We start from the raw sequence: 24,466 nt of genomic DNA, 5'->3' as shown, positions 1-24,466 counted from the left end.
TCGTTTTTGGATTTTGAGTCACTTAGAGAGCATGAGGGACAAGGGTTTTAAATCAGAAAGTCTACTCCAAAACACATGTTTTCCTGGCTCGTTTGGAAACCCTACAAGGAAATGTGTAACTGCTGTCACATCTTGTCAAAACCTTGGGCATGTTGTCGAACCCATGGGCTTCTTTTCCCCCTCCCCGTAGAGGAACTGAGGTGAAACCTATGTCTTGGTCATTGAGCAGCCTTTCAACCAGGTTTCAGGGTTGTTGTTGTTTTTTTTAATTTTAAGATTTTATTTATTTATTTGACAGACAGAGATCACAAGTAGGCAGAGAGGCAGGCAGAGAGAGAGGGGGAAGCAGGCTCCCTGCCGAGCAGGGAGCCCGATGCGGGGCTCAATCCCAGGACCCTGGGATCATGACCTGAGCTGAAGGCAGAGGCTTCACAGATTTCAGTTTTATCATGTGTGAATGTCAGGATTACTTAGCAAGTAGGAAGAGATAATTGGAATTGAAGGACTAGTGAGAAACTATCTTAGATAAGGAGAGAAATAATTGAAATGCAGCAGCTTTTTGGTGTATCTCATTCCCAACTGTGGTTGAGAAGGTAGAAGAAGACTCAAGGCCATTGCACCCCTCCAGTAAATTAATACCCCTCATCTTGAGGATTACGATTTTTAGTTTTGTTTTTCGGAAAATGCCTACTCTTTAGTTACCTTTTAAGTGTCATTGACAGGCAAAACAAAATATATGAATTACCACTATTTTCATATTATTTTACAATGTAATTACATGCAGTTGACTCCTGAACGAACAATGCAGGGGTTAGGAGTTCCATCCCCTACACAGTTGAAAAATCCATGTGTAATTTTTGACTTCCCCAAAATATGGCTCCTAATAACGACTGTTGACCAGAAGCTTTCCCAATAACATGAACTGTTAACATGTATTTTTATGCTACATGTATTATATGTTATATTCCTATAGTTAAGCTAGAGAAAAAAAAATTGCTATTGAGAAAATCATAAGAAAGAGAAAATATGATTACAGTATTGTATTTCTCAAAAAATCCACATATAAGCAGATCCATGCAGTTCAGGCTCATGTTGTTCAGGGGTCAACTGTAGTTATTGGTTGTATGTTTGTATGATAGAATTATATGTCGTTTATTTGGATATTAATATAACCTTGTTTGATATTGTCTAAATACTTTAGTGTTTTTATAGTATACAAATAATGCTTACATAAAACTTTGATTTGGAAAATATTATATCGTTTCTATTGCTCGTGTTTGGTGCTACTGTTTCAGTTGACTCTGTTTAGACTAATTTCATTTCCTTTTAATATGTCTTACTGTACTTTTTCTTTTCTCAGTTCCTTTAAATAAGTGTGTAACTGTTGGCTTACTTATTCATATCATCTTTTGAAATTGTCCTTCTGTTTGTTTCCAAATGCAGTATGCAACTTACATGCTAAATTTAGATTGGAGGGTTTTTTCTTGGATAAAATTGTTTTGATTCTCCATTGACTTGGCCAGGAAGTACACATGAAATGCTAAAAGCCAATTTGACAAAGAATAGGCAATGAAAAACTAACAACAGCTTCTGCACGGAGTAAGGTGGATAAAAGATTGAAAAATCCATGTAAACTGACTGTATCAATTGATAAGCTGAAAGTGAGTTAAGACTTGATTGTTTTGGCTTTACAGAAGACTGTTTGTCTGTTCTGGTGATACCCATTGTTTCGTGTCTGTGTTGATAAATTTATAATATATAGGATTTTTACCTTAACAAAATTTTACATCTTATAGGATTTTGCTTTAATATAGATATAGTTCTTAGTACAGAATGTTTCAGTTCACAACAGTATAGTTTGCTTCTAATTAAATTGTAAAAAAAAATGTGCCATTTCCATGGGAAAAAATATTTACATGTATAGTTTTTTTGATTTCTAACAAAAAACTTTGAGTAGGTAATATCATGCCCATTTTAGATAAGAGTAAACAAAGGGGCAGGAGATAAATAACTTTCCCCAGGTCATGTAGAATAAAAAGTGTCAGAACTAAGAGTCAGATTCTTCATCTGTCAGTCTGACTCTAACTAAGGTTTATATTCTGAATGACATAGCCACATTCTCTAGCACAGCTCAGTCCACAGGCCTCTGGGAGTTCCCAAAACCATTTCAAAGGTCGGGGGTCAAAACTATTTTCATAAGAACATCTAAAACATTAGTTGCCTTCTTTATTGTATTGTCATCTGAACTGATAGTATAAAAAGATCGGTGGGTAAAGCTGCTGGTTCCTTAGCGTAGATCCAGGCTGAACTATAGTAATTGTATCCTTCACTGCCATGCGTTTGGAATTAAGGGGGGGGGGGAGCCAGTTTCACTTAAGAATGTCATTGATAATGTGGTTAAAATGGGAGTCACATCTTTTTAATATTCTGTACAAGTAATTGGAAGGACACATAAAGCATTTATGTTGTACACCCAAGTACTAGGGTTGTCTCAAAGAGAAGAATTTGTGTCATCTTTGAGTTGTGAACTGCCCACTTGTTTCACAGAGCGCCTTCGAGTTATGAACTGCCCACTTGCTTCATAGAACGCCTTTTTACTTGACACAATGACTGACAGACATATTTATGGTTTTGTAGACTTGAATATTTGGCAAACAAAGTAAGCCTGTCACCTCAAAGAAAAGAATGGTTGGTATTTTTTGCCTATAAAATTATAGCTTTCAAGAGAAAATGAGAATTTTAGAAAACTTGATTCTGCCACCACGGCTGCCTCATACTTAAAGATTTTTCTGAGAAGATGGGTGATGAAGTCAACAACTGTGATGCTTTTAAGTAATATAACGAATAGGTCATTATTTAGAAGATCTGTTAACTCAGGGAACCAGTATTTTTCCACATGACCAATTTATAATGTTAAAAGATCCCTTCAAAGTTGAATTTTCATGCAACATAGTATGAAAAGTTTCAGATTTCTTATTGTAAATAAATTTCAAGAAGCTTTCAAAGTTTTGATGTAGTATCAAAGAAAAAACTATAGTTATTTGAAAAAACTACATAATAAGTTTCCCTTTTCTAACTATTTGAATGAAGGCAGGCCTTCTTTAGATATTTCAGGTTCAACGGTATGTGGCAACAGATTGAATGCAGAGCGAATAGAAAAATCTTCAATTAAGCTAGACATTAAAAAATTTTTTAAAAATTAAAATAGTGCTACTCTTTGCCCTAATTATTTTTGTTTTGGAAGTATATTTTTCATTAAAATGTTAGTTTATTTTGAATGAATTGATAAGTCCTAGTTTTTCAGTTTTCATTTCTTTTTTAAGGTAAATGTTAGTATATATAAACCATGCAAACAAAATGCCTTTTGGGGTCTTTGTTTTGTTTTTTAAGTGGAATGGGGGTGCATGGGTGACTCAGTTACGCAACTGCCTTTGGCTCGGGTCATGGTCCCAGGGTACTGGGATTGAGCCCCATGTCAGTCTGACTGCTCAGTAGAGAGTCTGCTTCTTCCTCTCCCTCTGTTGCTCCCCCTGCTTGTGCATGTGCTCTATCTCTGTCAAGTAAATAAATTTTAAAGAAATAGAGTATCTTGGTGGCTCAGTCCGTTAGGCACCTGCCCTCGGCTTAGGTCATGAGCCCAGGGTCCTGGGATTGAGTCACATGTCCTGCTTCCTGCTTAGCAGGGAGCCTGCTTCTTCCTCTCCCTCTACCCCTGCTGTAGTGCATGGCCTCTCTCTCTCTCTCTGTCTGTCAAATAGATAAATAAAATCTTTAATATATATATATATAGGGGGGGGTGTACTAAAAAAAAATTTTAAAAATAAAAGAGTGAAATGGGTACCAAGAACAAAAGCCTAAGAATTGCTGCTCTAGAAAAATGTTCTAAGAAAGTGAAGTACATATGAGGACAGAGAAATTGAAATTGCAGGTTTTTAAAAGTTCTTTCAGTGGTCTGCACTTTGTTGACAGAAAAGCAATATCTTTGTTTTTTATTGTTCTTAATCAAATATCAAAAATATTCATTTGAACTTAGTCTTTCTCAAATCATTTATAAGTCGGACATTTATTTGTATACTATTGGTAGTATTTACTCAGGTTAACATGATAATGTGATCACTTACTTGAGAATTAATAGATCTTTATAAGCTCTGTCCAAAGCCTTTCAGAAGTATGACAAATGTGAATTAGTTGACTACTTAATTGCCTGATGTCTTCCTTTTTAATTGAACTCTTAATGGAGTCTGTGTGTTTACTTTACTAATGAGAATTTGGTAAATTTGTCATGTCGGATGACCTCTGGACCGTCTGTTTACTGAGCCAGGAGTAGATGATGAATGCAGTTCTATTCTTAGGTCAACTTTAAACTGTTTGGTGGATAAATACTAAAGCTAAAAATATCTGAATGTATGTTTTTCTTTAATATCTCTGTAGGATGACGTAGCTTTGCCAAAGACTTAGAAGCTAAGCAGAAAATGAGCTTAACATCCTGGTTTTTGGTGAGCAGTGGAGGCACCCGCCACAGGCTGCCACGAGAAATGATTTTCGTTGGAAGAGATGACTGTGAGCTCATGTTGCAGGTAATTACATAAAACTTCTAGATGTATCTATTCAAAACTTGGAACTGGTAGAAAATATTCTTCTGCTCCTTTGGAGAACAACACTACATAGAGTTGAACTTTCTAGCTCTCTGTCTTTTAACTGTAGTTGCCAGTTTAATTAATTTTCTCCCTCTTGAATCATCTAAAAATAAGTTCTACGTCTTGGGGAATAAATTTTGAAAAATGAGAGTTCACAATAGAGAAGTTTATTTTTAAGTAAGATATTTCACATTATATGCTTTAAAAATAACACTTGTAAATAATTCATAAAATTAGCATAGCATGAAGCACAACTGAATTTTAATCATGGATGCTTCAGTGATACCAAAATTAGTTTCTCTGCTTCTTTTTGAGATGTTCATTATGATACCTTTCAGTAGTTTAAGCATAATTAAATATTGATGGTATTTACTGCATTATGTATAAAGGAGTTACTTTTAAAACACTTTTAAGCTGTGTTTGCATAAGATAATTAGCAGAAAATGGATCTCCAGGTTTTTGAGAATTTAGTTATTTTAACAGGTCCCTTGCAGTTTAGAATAAAGTTTTTGTCCCCTTACTCTTCCTCCTTTTTTTGTTGTTAAGAATGATGAACAAATACTTAAGAGTAGAACTGTTTATTCTGTTAGCCCAGTGGTTCTTAACTGGGGCAAGTCCTGTCTCCCCCTGCCCGAAGGGCTTTTGGCAATAACTGATTATTAGAAGTGGTGGGAGGCTGGAAGTGGTCACTGTGGACATTTGGTAGGTAGAAGCCAAGAGGCCAAGTGTGCTGCTAAGCATCCTATAGTGTACAGTGTATTTTTCCCCCCACTCTAAACACATAGAACAAGGAAGTGTCTGGCCCTAAATATCTATAGTACTGAGATTGAGAAACCCTGCATTATCCCTAGAAAACTCAAATTTGCGTCTGTCTGTTACACATGTTTACTGTAAAATTAGATAACTTATTTTACAGTTCTGGGGCAGTGAAAGTAAAGCCACTCCACAGCTGTGTGAGTATAGAATATGAGTGTAGTAAGTATAGTATACAAGTACGTTGCATATACAATGACACCTTAATTCAACAAACTCAGTATGAGAAATAAAATAATAGTACAGAGATTATCTGCGGTTCTCAGTAAGATGGGAGTGTTGAGAGTGGCAACTGAGAAAAAGGCAGTCGTTTGGTTTGGCTAACAGCTTCTCGGAACTGGACCCTCTCTTAGGCACAGATAGTGGGAGCTCATTTATCAGAGAGTGGAAGAGGGGCTTTCTGTGTAGCATTTGTATCCACCAGCCAAGCACTGTGGGAATGGGTTTTGTGGGTCTTGCAGGACCAGTCTCTTAAGAGACACGACTGATACGGTGTCTGTTCCTGGACCGTGTGTGACAAATCCAAGTTGTCTGATAGTTTGTCAGGTAGAAGGAGGAAGCTGTGAGTCCAGGAAGACCAAGGTGAGTTCCAGTTCACAGGACACAGTACCAGAGAGGAAGGAGGTACACAAAGAAGGAGTAATTCTCCAGTATGCCGCTGAGTACTACTGATCATTACATATATAATGGAGAAACTAACCATAAAGTGGGGGAGAAGCACTAAAAGGAATTAGAGTTGACAGTGCTGGGCAATAACATGGTCAGGAATGGTGCCTGTCTTGACAGCCAGACTGGTAAACGTCATGATTCACAAGGCCCTCAATAGTGGGGAATAATTTACCATAGACTGAGTTCTACCCTCATCTAAATCTGAAAAGCTGGACCCAAAAGGGTCATACTCTTTTCAAGTAACTTAACTATACCCCATAAGAAAGTCCCAAGAAATGTTTAGGAATACAGAAATATCCATAGTAAAAGATGTTTTGTTTCTAAAGAGTTTGGCTAAGTTTGGCACAGTCTGGCAAAATTTAAAAAATGGTCAAACAATCTTGAAAAAGCTTTCAAAACTTACTACAAAACTAGTGATGCTGGCTTACATAAAAGTAGACATATGGACAAGTGAATATGGAATAGAATAGAGTCTGGAAATAAACCCCTCTATATCTGTGGCTGTTGTGATTTGAATTGTTTCCCCCCAAAAAAAGATATACTGAAGTCCTAATCTTCCATACCTGTGGATGTGACCTTATTTGGAAATAAAGTCTTTGAGAATGTAGTCAAGTTAAGAAAAAGTCATTAAGATGGACTCTAAACTAATGTGACTTGAGGTCCTCATAAGGAAAGGAAAAGACAGAGGGAGAATAGCTATGTAAAGACAGAAGCAGAGATTACTGTTAGGCTACCAGAAACCCAGAACACCTGAGTCCACCAGAAGCCAGAAGAGGCAAGGAAAGAAGAGATCCTCTCCTAGAAGCTTTGGAGGAAATATGACCCAGCCCACAGCTTGATTTTGGATTTTTAGAGTCTAGACTACAAGAAGGTAAACTTGCGTTATTTTAAGTCACCTCTGCGACACTTTGTTACGGCACCCACAAACGATTACAGTGGCAGGCTGAGGATTTAGAAGGGTGGTAAGTTCATTCAGTGGAAGAAAGAGTAATTTCTTTGGCAGATGAGGCTTAGGACACTGGGATTTCCACTATAAAAGAGTGAAGTTGGACCCCTGCCACACATCAAATATAAAATTTAACCAAAATAGATCAATGACCTAAATTTAAGAGCTACAGCCATAAAACTCTTAGAAGAAAAAATAGGGATGAGTCATCATAACGTTGGATTTGGCAGTGGATTCTTAGATATGACACCCGCAGCACCAGCCACAAAAGAAAAAGTAGATAAATGAGACTTCATTAAAATTAAAAACTTGTGTATCAAAGGACACTACCAACAGAGTAAAGAGTGGGAGAAAATATTTGCAAAATTGCATGTATCGTTTAAAGGTGTCCTATCCAGAATATATGAAGAATTCCTACAACTCAACAACAGAAAGACAAGCAGCCCACTTAAAAAATGGGCAAGAGACTTGACTAGACATTTCTCCAAAGAAGATGTAAAAATGCCCAGTAAGCATGAAAAGAAGATGCTCAACATCATTTGTCGTTAAGAAATGCCAGTCAAAACCACAATGAGATAGCACTTCACATCTACTAAGATGCTGTAATTTTTTTAAAACAGGAAAATAAATGTCAGTGAACATGTAGAGAAATTTAAATTCTTGTATGTTGCTGGTGGGAGTGTAGAATGGTGTCGCTACTGAAGAAAATAGCTTCTAGTGGTTCCTCAAAAAGCTGAACATAGAATTACCATATGACCAGCAGTTCCATTTTTAGACATATACCCACAGTAATTGTGCGCAGGGTCTTAAACAGATGCTTATGTGTCAGTGTGGATTATAGCATTTGTTATTTGCAACAGCCAAAAGGTGAAAATAGCCCAAGCGTCTAGTCACAAGTGAATGGATAAACTAAATGCAGTGTGTACATGGAATGGATTATTATGCAGTTATGTAAAGGAATGACGTTCTCATACATGCTGCAACAGAAATGAACTTGGAAAACAGTATGCTATGTGAAATAAACCAGACACAAAGGACAAATACTACATGATTTCTCTCTTTGAAAATAGCTAGGATAGCTAAATTCATATACATAAAGAGGGTTAGCAGTAACCGGGCTGGAGAAAAGAGGTTTGGGCAGTTACTGCCTAAGAGTTACAGAATATCTGTTTGAGGTAATAAAAAAAATTTTGGAAATAGATGGTGGTGTACAACATTGTGAATTTAACTAATTCCCCTGAATTGTATACTTACAAATGTTTAAAATGGCAGATATTATGTTACGCATTTATCATATATATATCACCACAATGAAAAAAAGGAAATCAATGGCAATAGAATTTTAAACTATCTTTGAATTGATTCAGTTGATTCATATTGCCTTTATAACAAACTTAAAGTAAAAATTAGTATTATTTTAATGAGCAGAAATGATTTAATTGATTTGTCGGTATTAAAGTGCTGTTAAAACTTAAAATAATATTTTTATTTTAATTTCATAAATGTTTATGATATGGGTATCCTAGGCATAACTTTTTATTTATGCTTTATTTCCTAATTTTTAAATGGATTGTAAAGGAGATAAGGGAATTCTGTGATCAGGCAAGGAAAAAAGCAGTTTTGACCTGTTCCTCAGTCTCCACCCTTAAAGATACTTCTGCCCTTTACTGATCAGCATGTTGTTTTTAGCCGTGTCCTAGACACAGTGGATTCTCCGAGAGAGGTCCACGAGTAGATTGGCCTGCTGGTTATGTGGAGTCTGAATCAGTGCTACAAATTAGTAGTATTCTCATAGCACTGAAGGGTATCTTGTATATCAAAGTAAGAATAAATATTTGCAAATTGTATTTAGTTTTTAAGTGGTTTAATATTAATTTAATCCTTCCTAGTATTGTAGTAGAATTAATGGGTTTTTAAAACTTACTGTTTTTATATCATTTTTGAAAAATGAAATAAGCTTAGTTCATATATGGATTATAGTATTGCAAGAGTGAAGAGTTTTGTGTTTATAAATGCAAAATGTATTTGTTTTGAAAGATTAGTGCTCTGGAGTTGATGAAATTGTGTTTTCCTTTTAAAGGCTTTACACAGCCTCAGTGGTTCTGCATTGTTAGGTCAGTCAGTGTGATAATTAAAATTGTTTGAAGTGCCAATAGCTAATATTTGATTGTTTTTTAATGAGTAAATAAAAGAAGAGCTTTACAAATTTGGTTGATCTAAGTCTACATTTATGGCTTAAAACCCTCTATTTTTAGTGTATAGGAAACCCGTTGTTAGGTTTCAAAATCTCTGCCTGTGAATAATTTTAAGTAGTTTCTTACCTGTAAAGATTTCAGCTACAAATAGATTTGCTGATCTGTGGTGATCATATGGCTTAAACCCAAAGCATAAGGGAAATAAATGATCCATAAGGTTATATAGCCTATTTGATTACACTTAAAAATTCTTTGTTATGTTATGACAGAAAATACATTTTTTTAGTTTTATGGGTTTTGTTATTTCATCTCAATCCAAAAAAGGTAGTCTAAAGAATGTGATCATCAAGAAGAAAATGTGCCTGGATATTAAAGAGTAGGTGATTAAATAAAGGATTCTGGAATTAGTTCTCGCACTTATCCTGGAAGCCTCCAGCAAATCGTGTAGACTTGCTATGCCCGTTTGTCTTGCTATACAAAGATGACTGTGCTGTGTTTCATAAAGGCATACTATGCAAAACAAATCTTAGCCATGGATTAAAGCTGTAAAGTATAATTATTAGATGGGAATTACATTTTGTCTGGAGTAACTCACATTAACATTACTATTAAAAGTACCTTGCACTTAAATAGTACTTTCTATTTCTCAGTGTTCACTGACATCATTTTAGTTGTTCCTTTCAACAGTCTCCTGAGAGGTCATTTCTGTTTTACAGACGGTAAAATTAAGATTCAGAAAGACTTAGTCACAAGGCCAGTATCACATAACCATTAAGTCATGGAGGCTGGTATCAGAGTCTTGGTAATACTGGCTCAAAATCACATGATTTTTCTCTTCCACCACTAAGCTGCTACTGCACGTATATGACCTAAAACTGGTTTGCTAACTTACTTCTGCTAGTAAACACGTTTAAACATTTGTTGCAACATGTGGGATACTACCAAATACAAACGGAGTTGCATTTTGAAAAGTTTGCTAATAATTGCACTAAATAATTGAATTTTACTGTGTTTTAAGAAATACCATTTACTAGCTGAAACATATTTTTTTTCCCTCTTGGTGCATAAGACAAACTGTAACAATTATATTTTACTTAAAATTTTAATATATTAAGACAAACTGTAACAATTATATTTTACTTAAAATTTTAATATATTAACTTTCACAGTGGTGTAAGAACAGTCCCCAGGAGGATAATGGACTATGTTTTGAATATCATAGGTAACTTACTTTCATCTTCTTTTGGAGACACACAGCGAAGATAAGTCACTGTGTATTAATTACCCTGATTGTAGAAATGCAGTTTGAGCTTTTAAAGAGTCAGCCATAGGGTCTTTTAAAAAAGATTTTAAAACAGTGATGACACACAGTGGCAGTCTTTTTTTTTCTCTAGGTTGGTTTTTTTTTTTTTTTTTTTTAGCCTATGTATCCATGTATGTCTGTGTTTTAGTAGGAAAAAGAAGTAATATAAGAAGTAATAATAATAATGTTAAAAAATAGCCATTTCATACCCAAAGCATATGTGACACGTAGCAGGTAGTCATTTGTACCATATCATGTGTTAGTTTTAGTTAAAATTAGCTTTTCACTGTGCCTGGCCTAGAATTGTTTTTTATGTTTTGACTTATTTGATATCAGGCTTTCCGTTGTTTGTTTTTTTGTAGAAAAGGAAGTATTTCTTAAATATAACAGTGTTACTGCTTCATTTTAATACTCCTTACTTTCCAGAATTTTCTGATTTCATAATTATCTTGTTTGAGATCCCAAATTTTTTTGTTTTGTTGTGGTTCTGTTGTTTTAAGCCACTCAGTTTGTAGGTTTCTTAAAATCTGGTCTGAACTTTGTAAGTTGAGTACTTCTATTAGGCTAAAGAGCATGTATTTCCTTTCTAACGAACCTATGCTAAGCATCTACAGTACACTTGGCCCCGTGCTGGCTACCAAGGGATCAATGTGTGTACAGGTAGGGTCTCCCTGTCCTTGACAGCTTATTGCTGGTAACAGGAGATACGCATGTAAACCAGTCCAGACACTATGGCACGGAACCGCGATGTGTCTGATGTGGGCAGCACAGCAGACAGATTGATCAGTCCTACCTGCAAGGAAATGTGGAGATGAAAAATCTGGGAAGACTTCATGGAGGAGATGGCTTGAGCTGAATAATCTTGAAAGATGAGTAAATGGTTTCTGGAAGGTTTTGAATGTGATTGAGTGCATGGTATTAAAGATAGCATGGCATTCAGTATCCCTTATGATTTATAAATAAAATAGTCCCTTGTGATTTATATATAGGAGATGAAGGCAAACTTTTTGAGAGATTAAGACTGGGATTTTAGAAGAGAACCCAGCTTGGAAGGCCTTGTGTGCTAGATGAAAGACTATATATTTTGTCTTAGCCAGTAAGTACCTTGAGGAGTTTTTATACAGGGGAATATTACCCTTTTATTTTATTTTTTAAGATTTTATTTCTTTATTTGACAGAGATCACAAGCAGGCAGAGAGAGAGGAGGAAGCAGGCTTCCCGCTGAGCAGAGAGCCCTATGCGGGACTTGATCCCAGGACCCTGGGACCATGAACTGAGCCGAAGGCAGAGGCCCCAACCCACTGAGCCACCCAGGTGCCCCAGAATATTGCCTTTTTTAAGTGCTTCCCATGCCTTATATCATTTTATTCTCACAAAGGATACCTCTGAGATATGGTCTGTCTTTTTTATAGATGATTAAGCAAATACTAGTCTTTTTACCATCTTAATGACTTTTTCTTAACTTGACTACATTCTCAAAGACTTTATTTCCAAATAAGGTCACATCCACAGGTATGGAAGATTAGGACTTCAGTATATCTTTTTTTGGGGGAAACAATTCAAATCACAACAGCCACAGATATAGAGGGGTTTATTTCCAGACTCTATTCTATTCCATATTCACTTGTCCATATGTCTCGACCAGTTCTTTTGGACTCTAGCACCTGTCCTTTAAACGGTTAATCTATATCGCTGCTCAGAAATTGGAGGTCGGAATCGCTATAAGCAGTTAGTGGGTGATAATAGTCTAGAAAGCGAGGTAAAGTTCTAAAGAAGAAAGAAACCTTTGAAATGAAGACTATGAGAGGGACTGAAAAGTTAGGGTGCGCTTTCTAGTTACATAATGAGGGATGGGAGAGAAAGGGCCCCAGACCTAGCCTTTTGGGCATAGGAGTGCATGAGAGTTTAAGGAGGTGTGCTTTTGGGGGGAATAAGGTAGTGAGTTTGAGGTTCTGAAGGGACATCCGGATTGAGATATTTAGTAGAAACCAGGAAGTAACATGTGAAGCTGAGCAGGGCACTCTGAGCAGAAGGTGGCGGGTGGGAGTTGTGAGCTGGAAGGACGGGGAAGCCGGGGGAGGGGGGGCTGCGTTGCGGAGGGACGTAAAGTCAGGAGGAGGAGGATGCTCGCTTGGCAGAAAAGGAAGGGGGTCAGAGTATGAGATGACCTGCCACAGTCAGGGCACTGAGGTCACATAAGAGTAAATTATCATAAATAAGTGAGAGACCTGGAGGAACAGGAGAATGTAGTCACGGAGGAAAAGACCACAGCTGAGATTCCAGGGGAGAAGTCCGTTTCACGTAAGATCTAGCAGGGGGAGCAGTTTGCCAAAACATGAGTATGGAGTTTGGTTGTGGACGTTGGGAAGGCTAGAGTTTTATATGGGTTGTCTACATAGATTTTTTAAAGATTATATTTATTTATTTGAAAGAGAGAGGGTGTGTGAGCGGAGGGAGGGGCAGAGGGAGACCGTCTTCAGGCAGAATCCCTGCTGAGTACAGACCAGTGCCCCCCAGTGCAGGGCTTGATCATGGACCCTGAGATCATGACCTGAGCTGAAACCAAGAATCAGAGCTTCAGCCAGCTGAGCCACCCAGGGGCCCCTCAACATAGAAGTTTAAAATGAATCATGGTGAAGTAAATTTGAATGAGAAGGAAAGACTATCAACCATTATTCCAAAACTGCTGTCAAAAAGTTAGAATGAGGGCTGCCTGGCTGGTCCAGTTGGTAGAGCATGTGACTTTGATTTTGGGGCATGTGTTCAAGGTCCACGTTGGAGGTAGAGTTCACTCAAAAAAAGGGGGAAAGAAGTTAAAATGACCATGGATGATTGCGGCAATCTAGGAAGGGTGTGTGTGTGTGTGTGTGTGTGTGTGTGTGTGTGTGTGTGTACAGAAATATATAGTGTATATATATTTATTTATTTATTTATTTATTTATTTATTTATTTGTACTTGTATAAATGCTTGTATACTTGTATCCACCTATAGATGGATAACCAGAACTTCAAAACAGTGAAGGGCTTTTCCTTGAAGGGAGATAGTAATGGCCCAAAAGCCGTAATAGTAAACCGCACGAATTCATTCTGTATCTCTGAACTCAGCAGAATGTCGGATTTAGGAGGATGGCATCCACTTTAAAGGAATGCGGTAGAAATAGTGCTCTCAGGGGGAGAGCCAGATTTCAGTTAAAGAAAGGAAGTAGGAGGTAACCATCTGTGAGAGCTTGAAAATGAAGAGGAGTTTCGGGTGAGGTGGATTCTCTAGAGTGCAGTGCAGGGCCTTGGGAAGAGTCTTTCTAGAAAGTAAAAATCACAAGGAACAGTGTTCTTTCCACTCCTCTGGTTGTTCTCTGTAAGGAGCCAGTGACTTGAGAGTCCTGCATTTTAAAAAATTGATATCTATAATTGACTTACAACATTATATTAGTTTCAAGTGGACAACAGTGGTTGACTCTTTGTATATTTGAAAAGTGATCACCAGAATAAGTGCAGTTAATATCTGTTCCCGTACAGAGATGCAGAAAAAAAATTTTTTTTTTCTTGTGATGAGGAAGGGCTTTAGGACTCTTGCATTCTTACTGGAGGCTTAAAGTGACAAGAATAAGAGAACTGGTAAAATATGACAATCTTTGGGGGCGCCTGGGTGGCTCAGTGGGGTAAGCCGCTGCCTTCAGCTCAGGTCATGATCTCAGGGTCCTGGGATCGAGTTCCGCATCGGGCTCCCTGCTGAGCAGAGAGCCTGCTTCCTCCTCTCTCTCTTTCTGCCTACCTCTCTGCCTACTTGTGATCTCTCTCTGTCAAATAAATAAATAAAATCTTAAAAAAAAAATGACAATCTTCATAGTTTACACCTTGGCTAAGATTTTCCCATTAGAACCAGAAACTTGATAAATTTAGCGGCCTTTGTCAGGGTTTAAAATTATATGTTTGAGAAATTATTAGATATGCATTGAAATGTCCAAATGGGTTGTAAAAATTAAGTTGTAATGTACCTTCTCCTGGCAGTGTGATCTAGAGAAAATGTGACTCTGCTATCTGGAAATGGAAATGGATTAATCAGTACTTACATGGTTAGATGTAAGTAGTGAATCTTCCTTATTCCTTCAGTTTTTCTTGACAACTCACTAGATGTATTTTGCTCTATAATCTTGGTTTTCTGCTGAGTTTCTCTGATGGGTGCTGAAATAAACCACAACCTTGAAAACAGCAGTTAACTAAATGCAGAAATTTTTATTTGCTTTCTTTCATTGGCTGTTAAAGTGTTACACAAACTGTGTAACTTGTTCTGTGAGTTTTAAACTGATGATCGCTCTTGCCCTGAGTTCATAAGCCTGGTCTTCTCAGAACGTTATTACCCTCTTTATTTCAAAACAGACAGGGGCGTCTGGTGGCTTAGTCAGTTAACCCTGAAATCAGCCCCACGTTGGGCTCCGTGCTTAGCCCAGAATCTGATTGAAGATTCTGTCTGTCCCCAGCCCTGCTTAACGCATGTGCATGTGCACTCTCTCTCAAATAAATAAATAAACCGTAAACAAACAAAATGCTTTCTCTGACCCCAGATAGCATCCTCACTCCTCCACTCCCAGCCCCCAGGCTTGCAATGGCGTCTGAACTCAATGGACTCTGCTGTCTCCTGGTGTCTTAGGTTTGCTCTATGTTCCACGGGAGGTGTTCTTGAACGTAGCTACCCCCATACACAGTTTGAGGGCAAGGTGTATATCAGGTTCAGGATTTTCCGGGTTCTGGCAAGTTGTTCACTTAGTTAAGTGGCGTCTCCTGTTTCCTCCTTGAACCCTCTTTCTCATCTCTGCTGTGTGCTGACCGTTCCTTCAAAAGCTGCGGTTCCCTGACTCCAGAAGCAGCCACTTGGCCTGTTTTCCAAAGCTAACAGTAACTCCCTTTCCTGTGTGATTTTTCTTTTCTCAGCTTTCACTTAGATTTTTCCCCTTGAATTTCAGGTCACCATTCTAAGGACTTGAGCTCCTTCTCTGTCTCTTTTTTCACAGATTATTTATGATGATTCGTTCGAGGTCATTAAAAGCCTATGTGGACCTGCAGTCTCACTTGCCTTACAGCAGGCAGAGATTTTTATTCCACAGACTAATTAAATACATAGGAAGGAGGAATTGTTTTCCTGATGGTGCTACATGTGCTTCTTTTGTCACTGGAATAACTGAATTTTGTACTTCATTAAACAGAGCAATAACTTAAAACGTGACAAGAGAAACTGGCATGAAGTTTAAGTAACTTTTAGATTGAAAGCAAATGTTTCGTAGTGGTTACCGTTGCAGTGGGTTTCTCAGGTGAGCTGCAGAGAAGTGGCAGTGATCCTACGACACAGAAAGGTGCTCTTCAGTCTGTCCTAGGGAACCTGAGGTTTCAGAGAAAACCAACCCAAAAGCAACTTTTAAAACTTTGTGTTGCGAAGATCGTATGTATGATGAATGTGTAGGTGTTTTTGGAAGATTGTTTGAAGTCAACACTGTTTGTTTCTAATGTTAGACAGATGACCCCAACTTTTTCAATATGCAGTTGAAACTAACAGAGGAAGGAGCTTTTCATTTCAGTGTTATTTATTTGGAAAGGATCATTTCAACTAGGATTTACATTGGTATTGCTTTACTAGTTGCTGACCTCGTTCTGTTGATGGGGCTAGGAGTCAGGCTCTGTTCACTCTTGTCTGTAGCTGACAGTATCAGAGGTTAACATTTCCTCTGGTGTCCTTGTTTTCGTCTCCAGTGGTTTCTGAGTTTCCTTAGAGATCCTTTATTAAATAATCTGAGTTTAGCAGTGTTTCCCATTGTAATCTCCCCTGTGAGTGTAAAGGTAAGATTGGGAGGGAGAGGAAGCGTACTATAATGCTTAGACTAGTCCTCAGACTTTTTGTGGGGTCATGACCGTCACAGGTACATCTCAGCTCTTTTCTGGAAGGCTAGAGGACACTGAAGTTCAGTCTTCCCATTCTAGCATGTCAATTAGGCTCTGGTAAATCCCACATTGGTGGGATGGTAAAAGAGTCTTCCTTGAGGACAGGTTGTTGGAGACCACAGAATGTTCTGGGTCTATTTCAGAATGGTTACTTTGACCCTCACACTAAGGGGACACCAGAAGACTTTCTCCAGTCCTCACCCTGACATTCTTATGGGGCTTCTGGAAGTGAAACTCAGAAAACTCCTCAGAGAGTGGTGTCCCCCAAGGCTGTGCCCCTAGGAGCTTATATCTTGCGAGTGAGTTGGCATTCATGTCTCACAGTTACTCCTGTTACCCTTGGGTTTTCCTGCCTTGCTGGCTTGCAGCCATGGTCTCCGTTTTCAGGAAGTGGTGATTCTCTGTGTTCACCTCTCTCCCTACTTTTCAGGGTGCTAATTGACCTTATGACCTCAGTGCTCTGAAAAAACTAAGATTAGTTTTTTATTTTCCATTGGTGTGTCTTTCTTCTTGTTGTAAGGATGGGACTGATGACTTGCACACACTTTTCATGTTGGACTGGAAACTGGAAGTTATGTCTCTCCCCATTTGGGATACTTTCTTTGCTTTTCATTTACCCAGGTTCCCGTAGTAGCCCTCAGTGTTACTGAGTTCAGATCTGGTGTGGTTCTCAGACTGTTTCTTCTTGTCACTATGTGGATATTTTCTTTCAGTGAAAGTTTCCACAGCTTGTATACAGTTCCTCTCTCAGGTGCTTCTGTCTCCAGACAATTCCCCAAGCTCCGGAGCACGCAGGCATGTGTGCGTGCTACGTACTTGAAGAGAGACTGAAAACCGATTTTCAGTACTTTACTATTCTAATTCCTTTTTTTTTTTTTTTTTAACTTTTTACCTCTGTCCCTCTTAGAACTTCCCCTTGAATTCTAGTTTTAGGACCCATATTTTAAGTGAGGATAATTTTGTTCAAGAACGTTAACACATTGTGTTCCTTTTCTCTAAGTCTTTGGATTCCTTATATAATTTACACTGTAATCTTCAATATCAAAAGAAGAAAATCCTGTAGGGTAGTTTTTTTTAAACAGTAAGATACATAAAACATCATAAAATTGTAATTCTCATGACTTCCATGTAACAGTTTTGAATTATAAGAAAAAATTGTCATTTGATGCATTCAGCAAAATCACCTGATTTTAATTCTTTCAAAAGTCAAATGTGTGAATTTCATAGAAAAGAATCTTCAAATCTTGGCTGCTTTCTACTTGGGGAGTGATGCCAAATTTGTGTTGCATAGTAACACAGTTTAAATCTTATTTAATCCATTTTCATTTTGGTATTTCTCTATATTTATCTATTGTCCTATTAATATAAGGTATCTAGTGAAAAATCTTTGTGTTTGTTCTTTATCCTGGTATTTTCTTGTATTTCCTAACTCAGAAAAATTCCTTTCAGTCTCGTAGTGTGGATAAGCAACATGCTGTAATCAATTATGACGCCTCTACAGATGAACATTTGGTGAAAGATTTGGGCAGCCTGAATGGGGTAAGTTAAGATTTTCCTTTTGTCTTACTTGAATATTTTTTTAATATTGTAAAAAGACAAATCAGATTATATTTGCTGTTTGTGTTCTCTTCCTTTAGTTTGTATTTTACTCTTAAAAGGTTTACTAGGTACATAGCACTTTGGGAACCATATGGAAGAAAATGGAACTAGCCCATTCTCAAGAAACTGAATTGGCAGTAAATACAGGAATTCAGAAGGCTGTTGGTTGTTATTATTCATAATGGCTGGAAAAGATTTCTTTAAGGAGATGAGATGAAAGTTGACTTCACCGGATGGCTTGAATTTCTATGTCGGAAAATAGTGGAAAGCCTTGGCAGTTAGGGAAAAAAGCACTCTTGGGAGAAAGAGAAGTATAGGGCAACTTGGGAAGAAAGGTGAAAACATGGTTTGATGCCAGATGGTGGAGAACTTTCTATACCAGAGTAAAAAGGACGTGAAACACATCCATTTACCTTAAAAATATGGCATGTGTTTTCAACACCAGTATTCAGTATTGCTTTTTTTTTTTGTATTCCTACTTCGAAGATATTTTTGTGTTACTACAGTGAGTTTTTTTGAAATACTTCATTTGATTTTTCCACATTGTCAGAATATAAGGAGCCATAGAATAAGAGAATGCTAAAGTATTGAATAATTTCTTATTTTTTCTCAATTTTCTTATGGTTCTGCTAACATAACCAAATGCAACATTTTTCCATAGCTGTGCTTTTGAAATTGTTAAAGTGAATTTAACAGAAACTAAATGTATCCCAACTGCTTCAAACTGCTATTGCTTTTCAAAATATACATTAAACATTATATGGAAAAACATATGCAAAAATTTGGCAATTACTGTGAAACATTTTTTCTCTCATTCTGAATTGGCCTGCTACTGAAAGACTGATATTTAGTCTTTGATATACCTTGTTTTTCTGCTAGTTTTTTCTCAAGCCTTTGTTTGTTTCTCATGGCACACAGAATTAAGTCTCAGTACTTCAGGTTGGAACTGAAATGGCTCACATTTGATATTACTCATTTGCGGGTTCCTGCTTTGCCTGCCGTACCTCCAGGGGAACGGTAGCTCCCCTGCTGTCTCCTTCTCAAAATAATTTGTTAGATTTTCTTCAGCCTCGTAATTCTTCCATCTACCTTGTCATTTACACAAGTTGTACTTAAACCCACATTCCACTTCTCCCTGAAGGGCAGGAACAAAGGAGAATCATTTAGGAATAGTAACTTGCTGATGTTATGAACCTGGTGGGCAGATCAAAGCAGAGAGCGAGGCAGCCTGGGTAGAAACCGTTTCTTACCGTTGAGGGTAGAAAACCCTGGTTTGCCTTTCATTTTAACATGCGACAGGTAAGTGTGCTGTTTTGATTCCCAGCTCCTGTTAGCAGAATTACTTTCTTGCTTCTCCACACCTGTAAACTTTTGTTTTAATCTCGTTTTGGGGTGCTTTATCAGCCTTGTATTATATCTACTGTTACTTACCTGTCACTGTGCTGGATCGCGAGCTCCAGAATGGTTCCTGAGCCTTTGTTCAGAGTTCTGCACAGTGCATGAACACGGTAAACCTTTTTTGAATGCAGTTTACCTTTATTTTCTATATCTAGGAATTTATAGAGAAAAATTTTAATCTACTTGCATATGTGGACTAAATTTTTTTTTTTTTTAGATTTTTTATTTATTTGTTAGAGAGAGAGAAGAGCACAAGCACAGGCAGACAGAGTAGCAGGCTAGAGGCAGAGGGAGAAGCAAGCTCCCTGCCAAGCAAGGAGCCTGATGTGGGACTCGATCCCAGGACGCTGGGATCATGACCTGAGCCGAAGGCAGCCGCTTAACCAACTGAGCCACCCAAGCGTCCCTATGTGGACTAAATTTTAACTAAAATGTTACATTCTGGTTTTAAGCCTAAAAATTTTCGTCTCTACCACAGTGTGGTCGTAGGTGTCTTTACATTATTATCTTGGAAAATAATAAGTAAGGATTACATCATGGTGTTTTATTCTTTTAAAAGGCTGTGATCAAATATAAAAATTATTTGGTGTTGGTTACCAAAAAATCAGGTGAAATACTAACTTAGAAGTTTTCCTGGGTTGACCTTTCTCTTAATTTGATTTTATATTCAGTAGTTCTGTGAAAGATAATAACTCCTAGAGAGCAACATTTGCGTTTTGAACTCGAAATCAAGACCTGGATTTGAATTTCAGTTTGTAATTTACCATTGGTAAATCTGGGGAAAATCACATACTCTCTGTGCAACTTAGCTTCCTTGTACATCTTCCTTTTAGTTCCCAGAGTTGTGGGAGGATGTAATGAGTTTGTCAGTATGAAGACTCCAGGAAAAATTCCGTCCCCTTGCTTTAGCTTTAAAATAATGAAATGATAATTCTTGCTCTGTAGTGTTGTTACAGAGATGACATGTGACAGTACTAGTAAGTGTGTGCCCGGTGCGGAGCTGGAGAGCATCGCACGAATGACAGCGAGCTGTGCTGTTCCCCACATGACAGCCTAAGACATATGCCAGAGCAGAATTGTGAACTCCTACCTGTCAGGCGCCATATCCATGAGCAACTATTACTCAGAGCCTGTTTACTCTTAAAATTCATATAATTCTAGAAATTTGAGCATCAGGTTAAAAGTAGTAATTTCAGAAGTGTGGTGGTTATGAGTCCAGCTTGAATTCTTACCAGTAGTGATGCCAGTGGTGTAACCGTACACAGGTTACCTAATTTTTCTGTTCCTCAGTATTCTTAAATGTTCACAGCAAAACGGTACTCCGCTCAGGTTGTTGTGAAGCTACAGTGGGTTCCTAACTGTAAATGATTAGACAGCACATAGTCAGCCTTCAGGAAGTGGTAGTCACGGTGGCGACGGTGTTATGGTAAGAAGAGCAGTTAAAACAAATTTAGCACCCTGTGGCCTACATACTTTTCAGTGAAGCCACTGCTATGTATTTTTAAAAGCATTTACCAGTTAACCCCAACTTATAAATAACTCGAGCTCTGACCACTTTCACTCCTCCCTTTTGTCCTACCCTAAAATATACTCCCAAGGGACCTAGATCCACACTTGATGTTGCTGCCACCAGGCAGGAGATTGCTCCGCCTGAGGAGGCCGGGTCGGATTTGGTAGCTGACGCGCTTATCATGGCCCATTTCCCTGCAGGCCCCTTGATGCCTCTTTCTGTGAAAGCCCTCGTTTGCCTTCAGTTCTTCCTGCCTCTTCCACCCGAGCACTTGCCCCTCTGAGAGCCACGATGGCCTGTGCTGTCCCACTCCCTCCCGGTCCACATGTGGCTTCTGTTGCCGGGCTGGCCCTTAGCTCGCTGTGTCCCAGCGTCTGCTGCCGCGTCTCCTTCTCACGCTGGGGTTACTGTCCGCGTCAGACCAGGGTTGCCTAGAGGAGAAGCTATCGGGGAAAAGAGGTGACTTTTGTCCCTGGCAATGTGATTGAAGGGGTCGTGCCCCTGGCCACTCACTCTGTTCGGATTTCCCAGAGCATTAAGATAATACACAGTGGTTAAATGGTTTAGACAACCAACTCTGTAGTCTGGTTGTATGTGAATTAAAGAGATATTTATCTAGTTTGCTTTGCTTCTGTAAGTCAGTGGTTTGGAAGAGGCAGTTTGAAGAGCTGGCCTGGTGTGGACACCCAGGCTTCCTTGAGACGGAGAGAACATGGGATTTGTAGTTAAGGGAGACCTGAATTTGAATCCCAGCATTCTGCTTCTGAACTCGGAGATCTTGTTTGTTAACTTCCTTCTCCGCGCCTTGTTGTCCGTACCTGTTGCACCTGCAAGGCAGAGGTGTGATCCGGTTCGCTGACAGAAGAAACAAAACCTGTTTTCCCCATGTTCAACTTATTAAAATGCCTCATTATTTATTTATTTCCTTTTGCTCTTTGGAATTTTCTCTCTTTGTTCTACAGTCTTAGACTGTCAGGAGACTTCTTCCCTTCAGAGATTCTCACTTGCATTTTTGTATGCTGAAACTTTGGGTCTGGCTCCTATTTCCTAAGCCTTTTTATTTATTTATTTATTTATTTATTTATTTATTTTTAAGATTTTATTTATTTATTTGACAGAGAGATCACAAGTGGGCAGAGAGGCAGGCAGAGAGAGAGAGAAAGAAGCGGGGACCCTGCTTCTCTGAGCAGAGAACCCAATGTGGGGCTCAATCCCAGGACCCTGGGATCATGACCCGAGCCAAAGGCAGAGGCTTTAACTCACTGAGCCACCCAGGCGCCCCTTCCTAAGACTTTTTAGACCTCAGGGAATATTTCTGCAATAAATGCCAGCATGTTAAAATTACGTTCCTTGATGTTTGGCAGTACCTACCTAATATATACGTCAGACACGTAGTAGGTGCGTCATTGAGAGATTTGAGCAGTCTTAAGCTTTACGTGGATCTGATTGGCCATCTTAGGCCTTTTGAGTAGAAACGGTATTTTAGGTTAAGACTTTTTTTTTTAAATAAAATTTTTTATTTTTTATAAACATATATTTTTATCCCCAGGGGTACAGGTCTGTGAATCACCAGGTTTACACACTTCACAGCACTCACCAAAGCACATACCCTCCCCAATGTCCATAATCCCACCCCCTTCTCCCAAACCCCCTCCCCCCAGCAACCCTCAGTTTGTTTTGTGAGATTAAGAGTCACTTATGGTTTGTCTCCCTCCCAATCCCATCTTGTTTCATTTATTAGGTTAAGACATTTTTAAGTGAAAGTGGCCAAGAGCTGTGGTGGCATTCCTCTGACACAGTGAACCTAATTGCTTGTCTTCTGCATACCAGACGTCAGTGAATTAATGCTTTCCTTTATTCTTCTCTTTACTTTTCTATCATTTTCCTCAGCTCTTCTATTTTGTAATTATACTTAGAACATTTTGGGAAACTCAAGGTGTAACTTTTCAAACACTCCAAAATGTTCATTTGGGAAATGAATGTGAAATTAATTTACAAATGCCTGAAGCCTTTGAATTTTCTTTGTATTAACATCTCAGCCTTTCTGTGACGGATGTTGGAAGCTTGTGTTTTAGGATTACTCATAAATCATAGTAAGGGATTATCCCACGTTTTAGCAGTACCCCACTGTCTCCATGTATCTGTGCTTGGAATTAGGATCATAACTTCTAACTTTTCTACAGATTTGCAACTGATACTCCATGACATATTACAAAGTGTCAGTTATGCATAGGAATTTGAGTATATGACCACAGTAACATAATTTCCTTATATATTTTACGATATGTTACTCAGTATCCTTCAAACCTTCCTCACCATGGGGGGAGCTTTCCCGAATAGGGTGTCCTGGCCATCTCAAATCCAATCAAATAGAAGATTTAAAGAATGGAACTCAAAAAGAAAAAGTGATTTTTCAAGTTTTAGTTCATTAGAGAAAAACTTGAATATTTATATAATATCTTCATTCTGGGCAATTAGTATAACAGTGTTCTGTGTTTTGTGAATCTAGCAAATTCTAAGGCTTTAACTTCTAGTGTGCCAGGAAAAATAATCATCACCATCTGTGTCTAGTTGAATCTGTAAGTCTTTTTACCAGTAATTTGCAGAAGGATAAAAGGATAATGAAAAACAATTGAAATTTTCATAAAAAATTAATCCTGACAAACTCAAATTTTTATTTCTTATTTTCCTGATTTTCAAAGGTGCATAATATATAAAACAGGTATTGTTCATCAGTTGTCCAGGGATACCTGGGTTATATATCCATTTTATAAGTGTTGGTTTCAGATTTCAATACATTTCTAGCTCTTTCAGATTATCATTATTTCTAGTTCTTCTTGCATTGTATTATCAGAGTGCATTATTTTTTGGGCTTTGACTGCTTACAATCTTATTTAGATGATAGCTGTCTTCTGTAATATGTTTGCTATCTTGCAAAACATTTCTTAGTTTTAGACTTACTAACAGAAGACTAGTAATTTTATTTCTTTCTACATCATCTTCCCTCTAGTTAGCTTTGTAGAGATACCTGCCTTGGGCATTCGTCCACTTAGAAACTAAATCAAGTGTTGGAAAACGAACTTCAAAAAATGAAAGAAAAATACCCTCTTTCCTTTTTGTCCTTGAAAACAGCCTTCTCTCACCACTTCTTGCATTAGAGAAAATTCATCCAGGATTAATGTTTATCTGAAGACTCGCAGTCTGATATTTTGCTACATTATTACCAGTTTTATTACTGTTACATAGTCTAGAGCTCTGTTGTCTCTTTGTGTTCAACTTACAATTGTGGTATATCTTCCTATTTTCTTCTCTCTGTCTTTATGGATGTTAAGCAAGAAATTCTGAATCCTCAGTGGTGCTCTTTATTAGCTTGTAAAAGAGAAGAACAAAGATAGTGTCTCCAGATGTGTCACATCTTGCTGGAGAGATGGTGCTGTGTTGTGGGCAATGCAGTAAGGACAGTGA

The 24,466-nt window shown here is 38.0% G+C and overlaps 1 protein-coding gene across 37 annotated transcripts in view; it reads left to right on the top strand.

Annotated features, from left to right (window-relative positions):
• Window positions 1-24,466, top strand: part of CEP170 (centrosomal protein 170) — a 123,598-nt gene that overhangs the window by 29,753 nt on the left and 69,379 nt on the right. For all 37 annotated transcript variants that reach the window (XM_082702228.1, XM_082702226.1, XM_082702222.1 and 34 more), the window contains exons 2-3: window positions 4,432-4,577; window positions 17,944-18,033. In XM_082702228.1, coding sequence (XP_082558354.1) covers window positions 4,473-4,577; window positions 17,944-18,033 — 195 coding nt within the window. In that variant the 5' untranslated portion in view covers window positions 4,432-4,472. The remainder of the gene's footprint in view (window positions 1-4,431; window positions 4,578-17,943; window positions 18,034-24,466) is intronic.

The sequence above is a fragment of the Mustela nivalis genome (assembly GCF_964662115.1).
Source record: "Mustela nivalis genome assembly, chromosome: 16".
Taxonomy (NCBI): Eukaryota; Metazoa; Chordata; class Mammalia; order Carnivora; family Mustelidae; genus Mustela; species Mustela nivalis.
The sequence above is the reverse complement of the archived record's forward strand: the minus strand, read 5'-3'. Positions and strand labels throughout refer to the sequence as shown.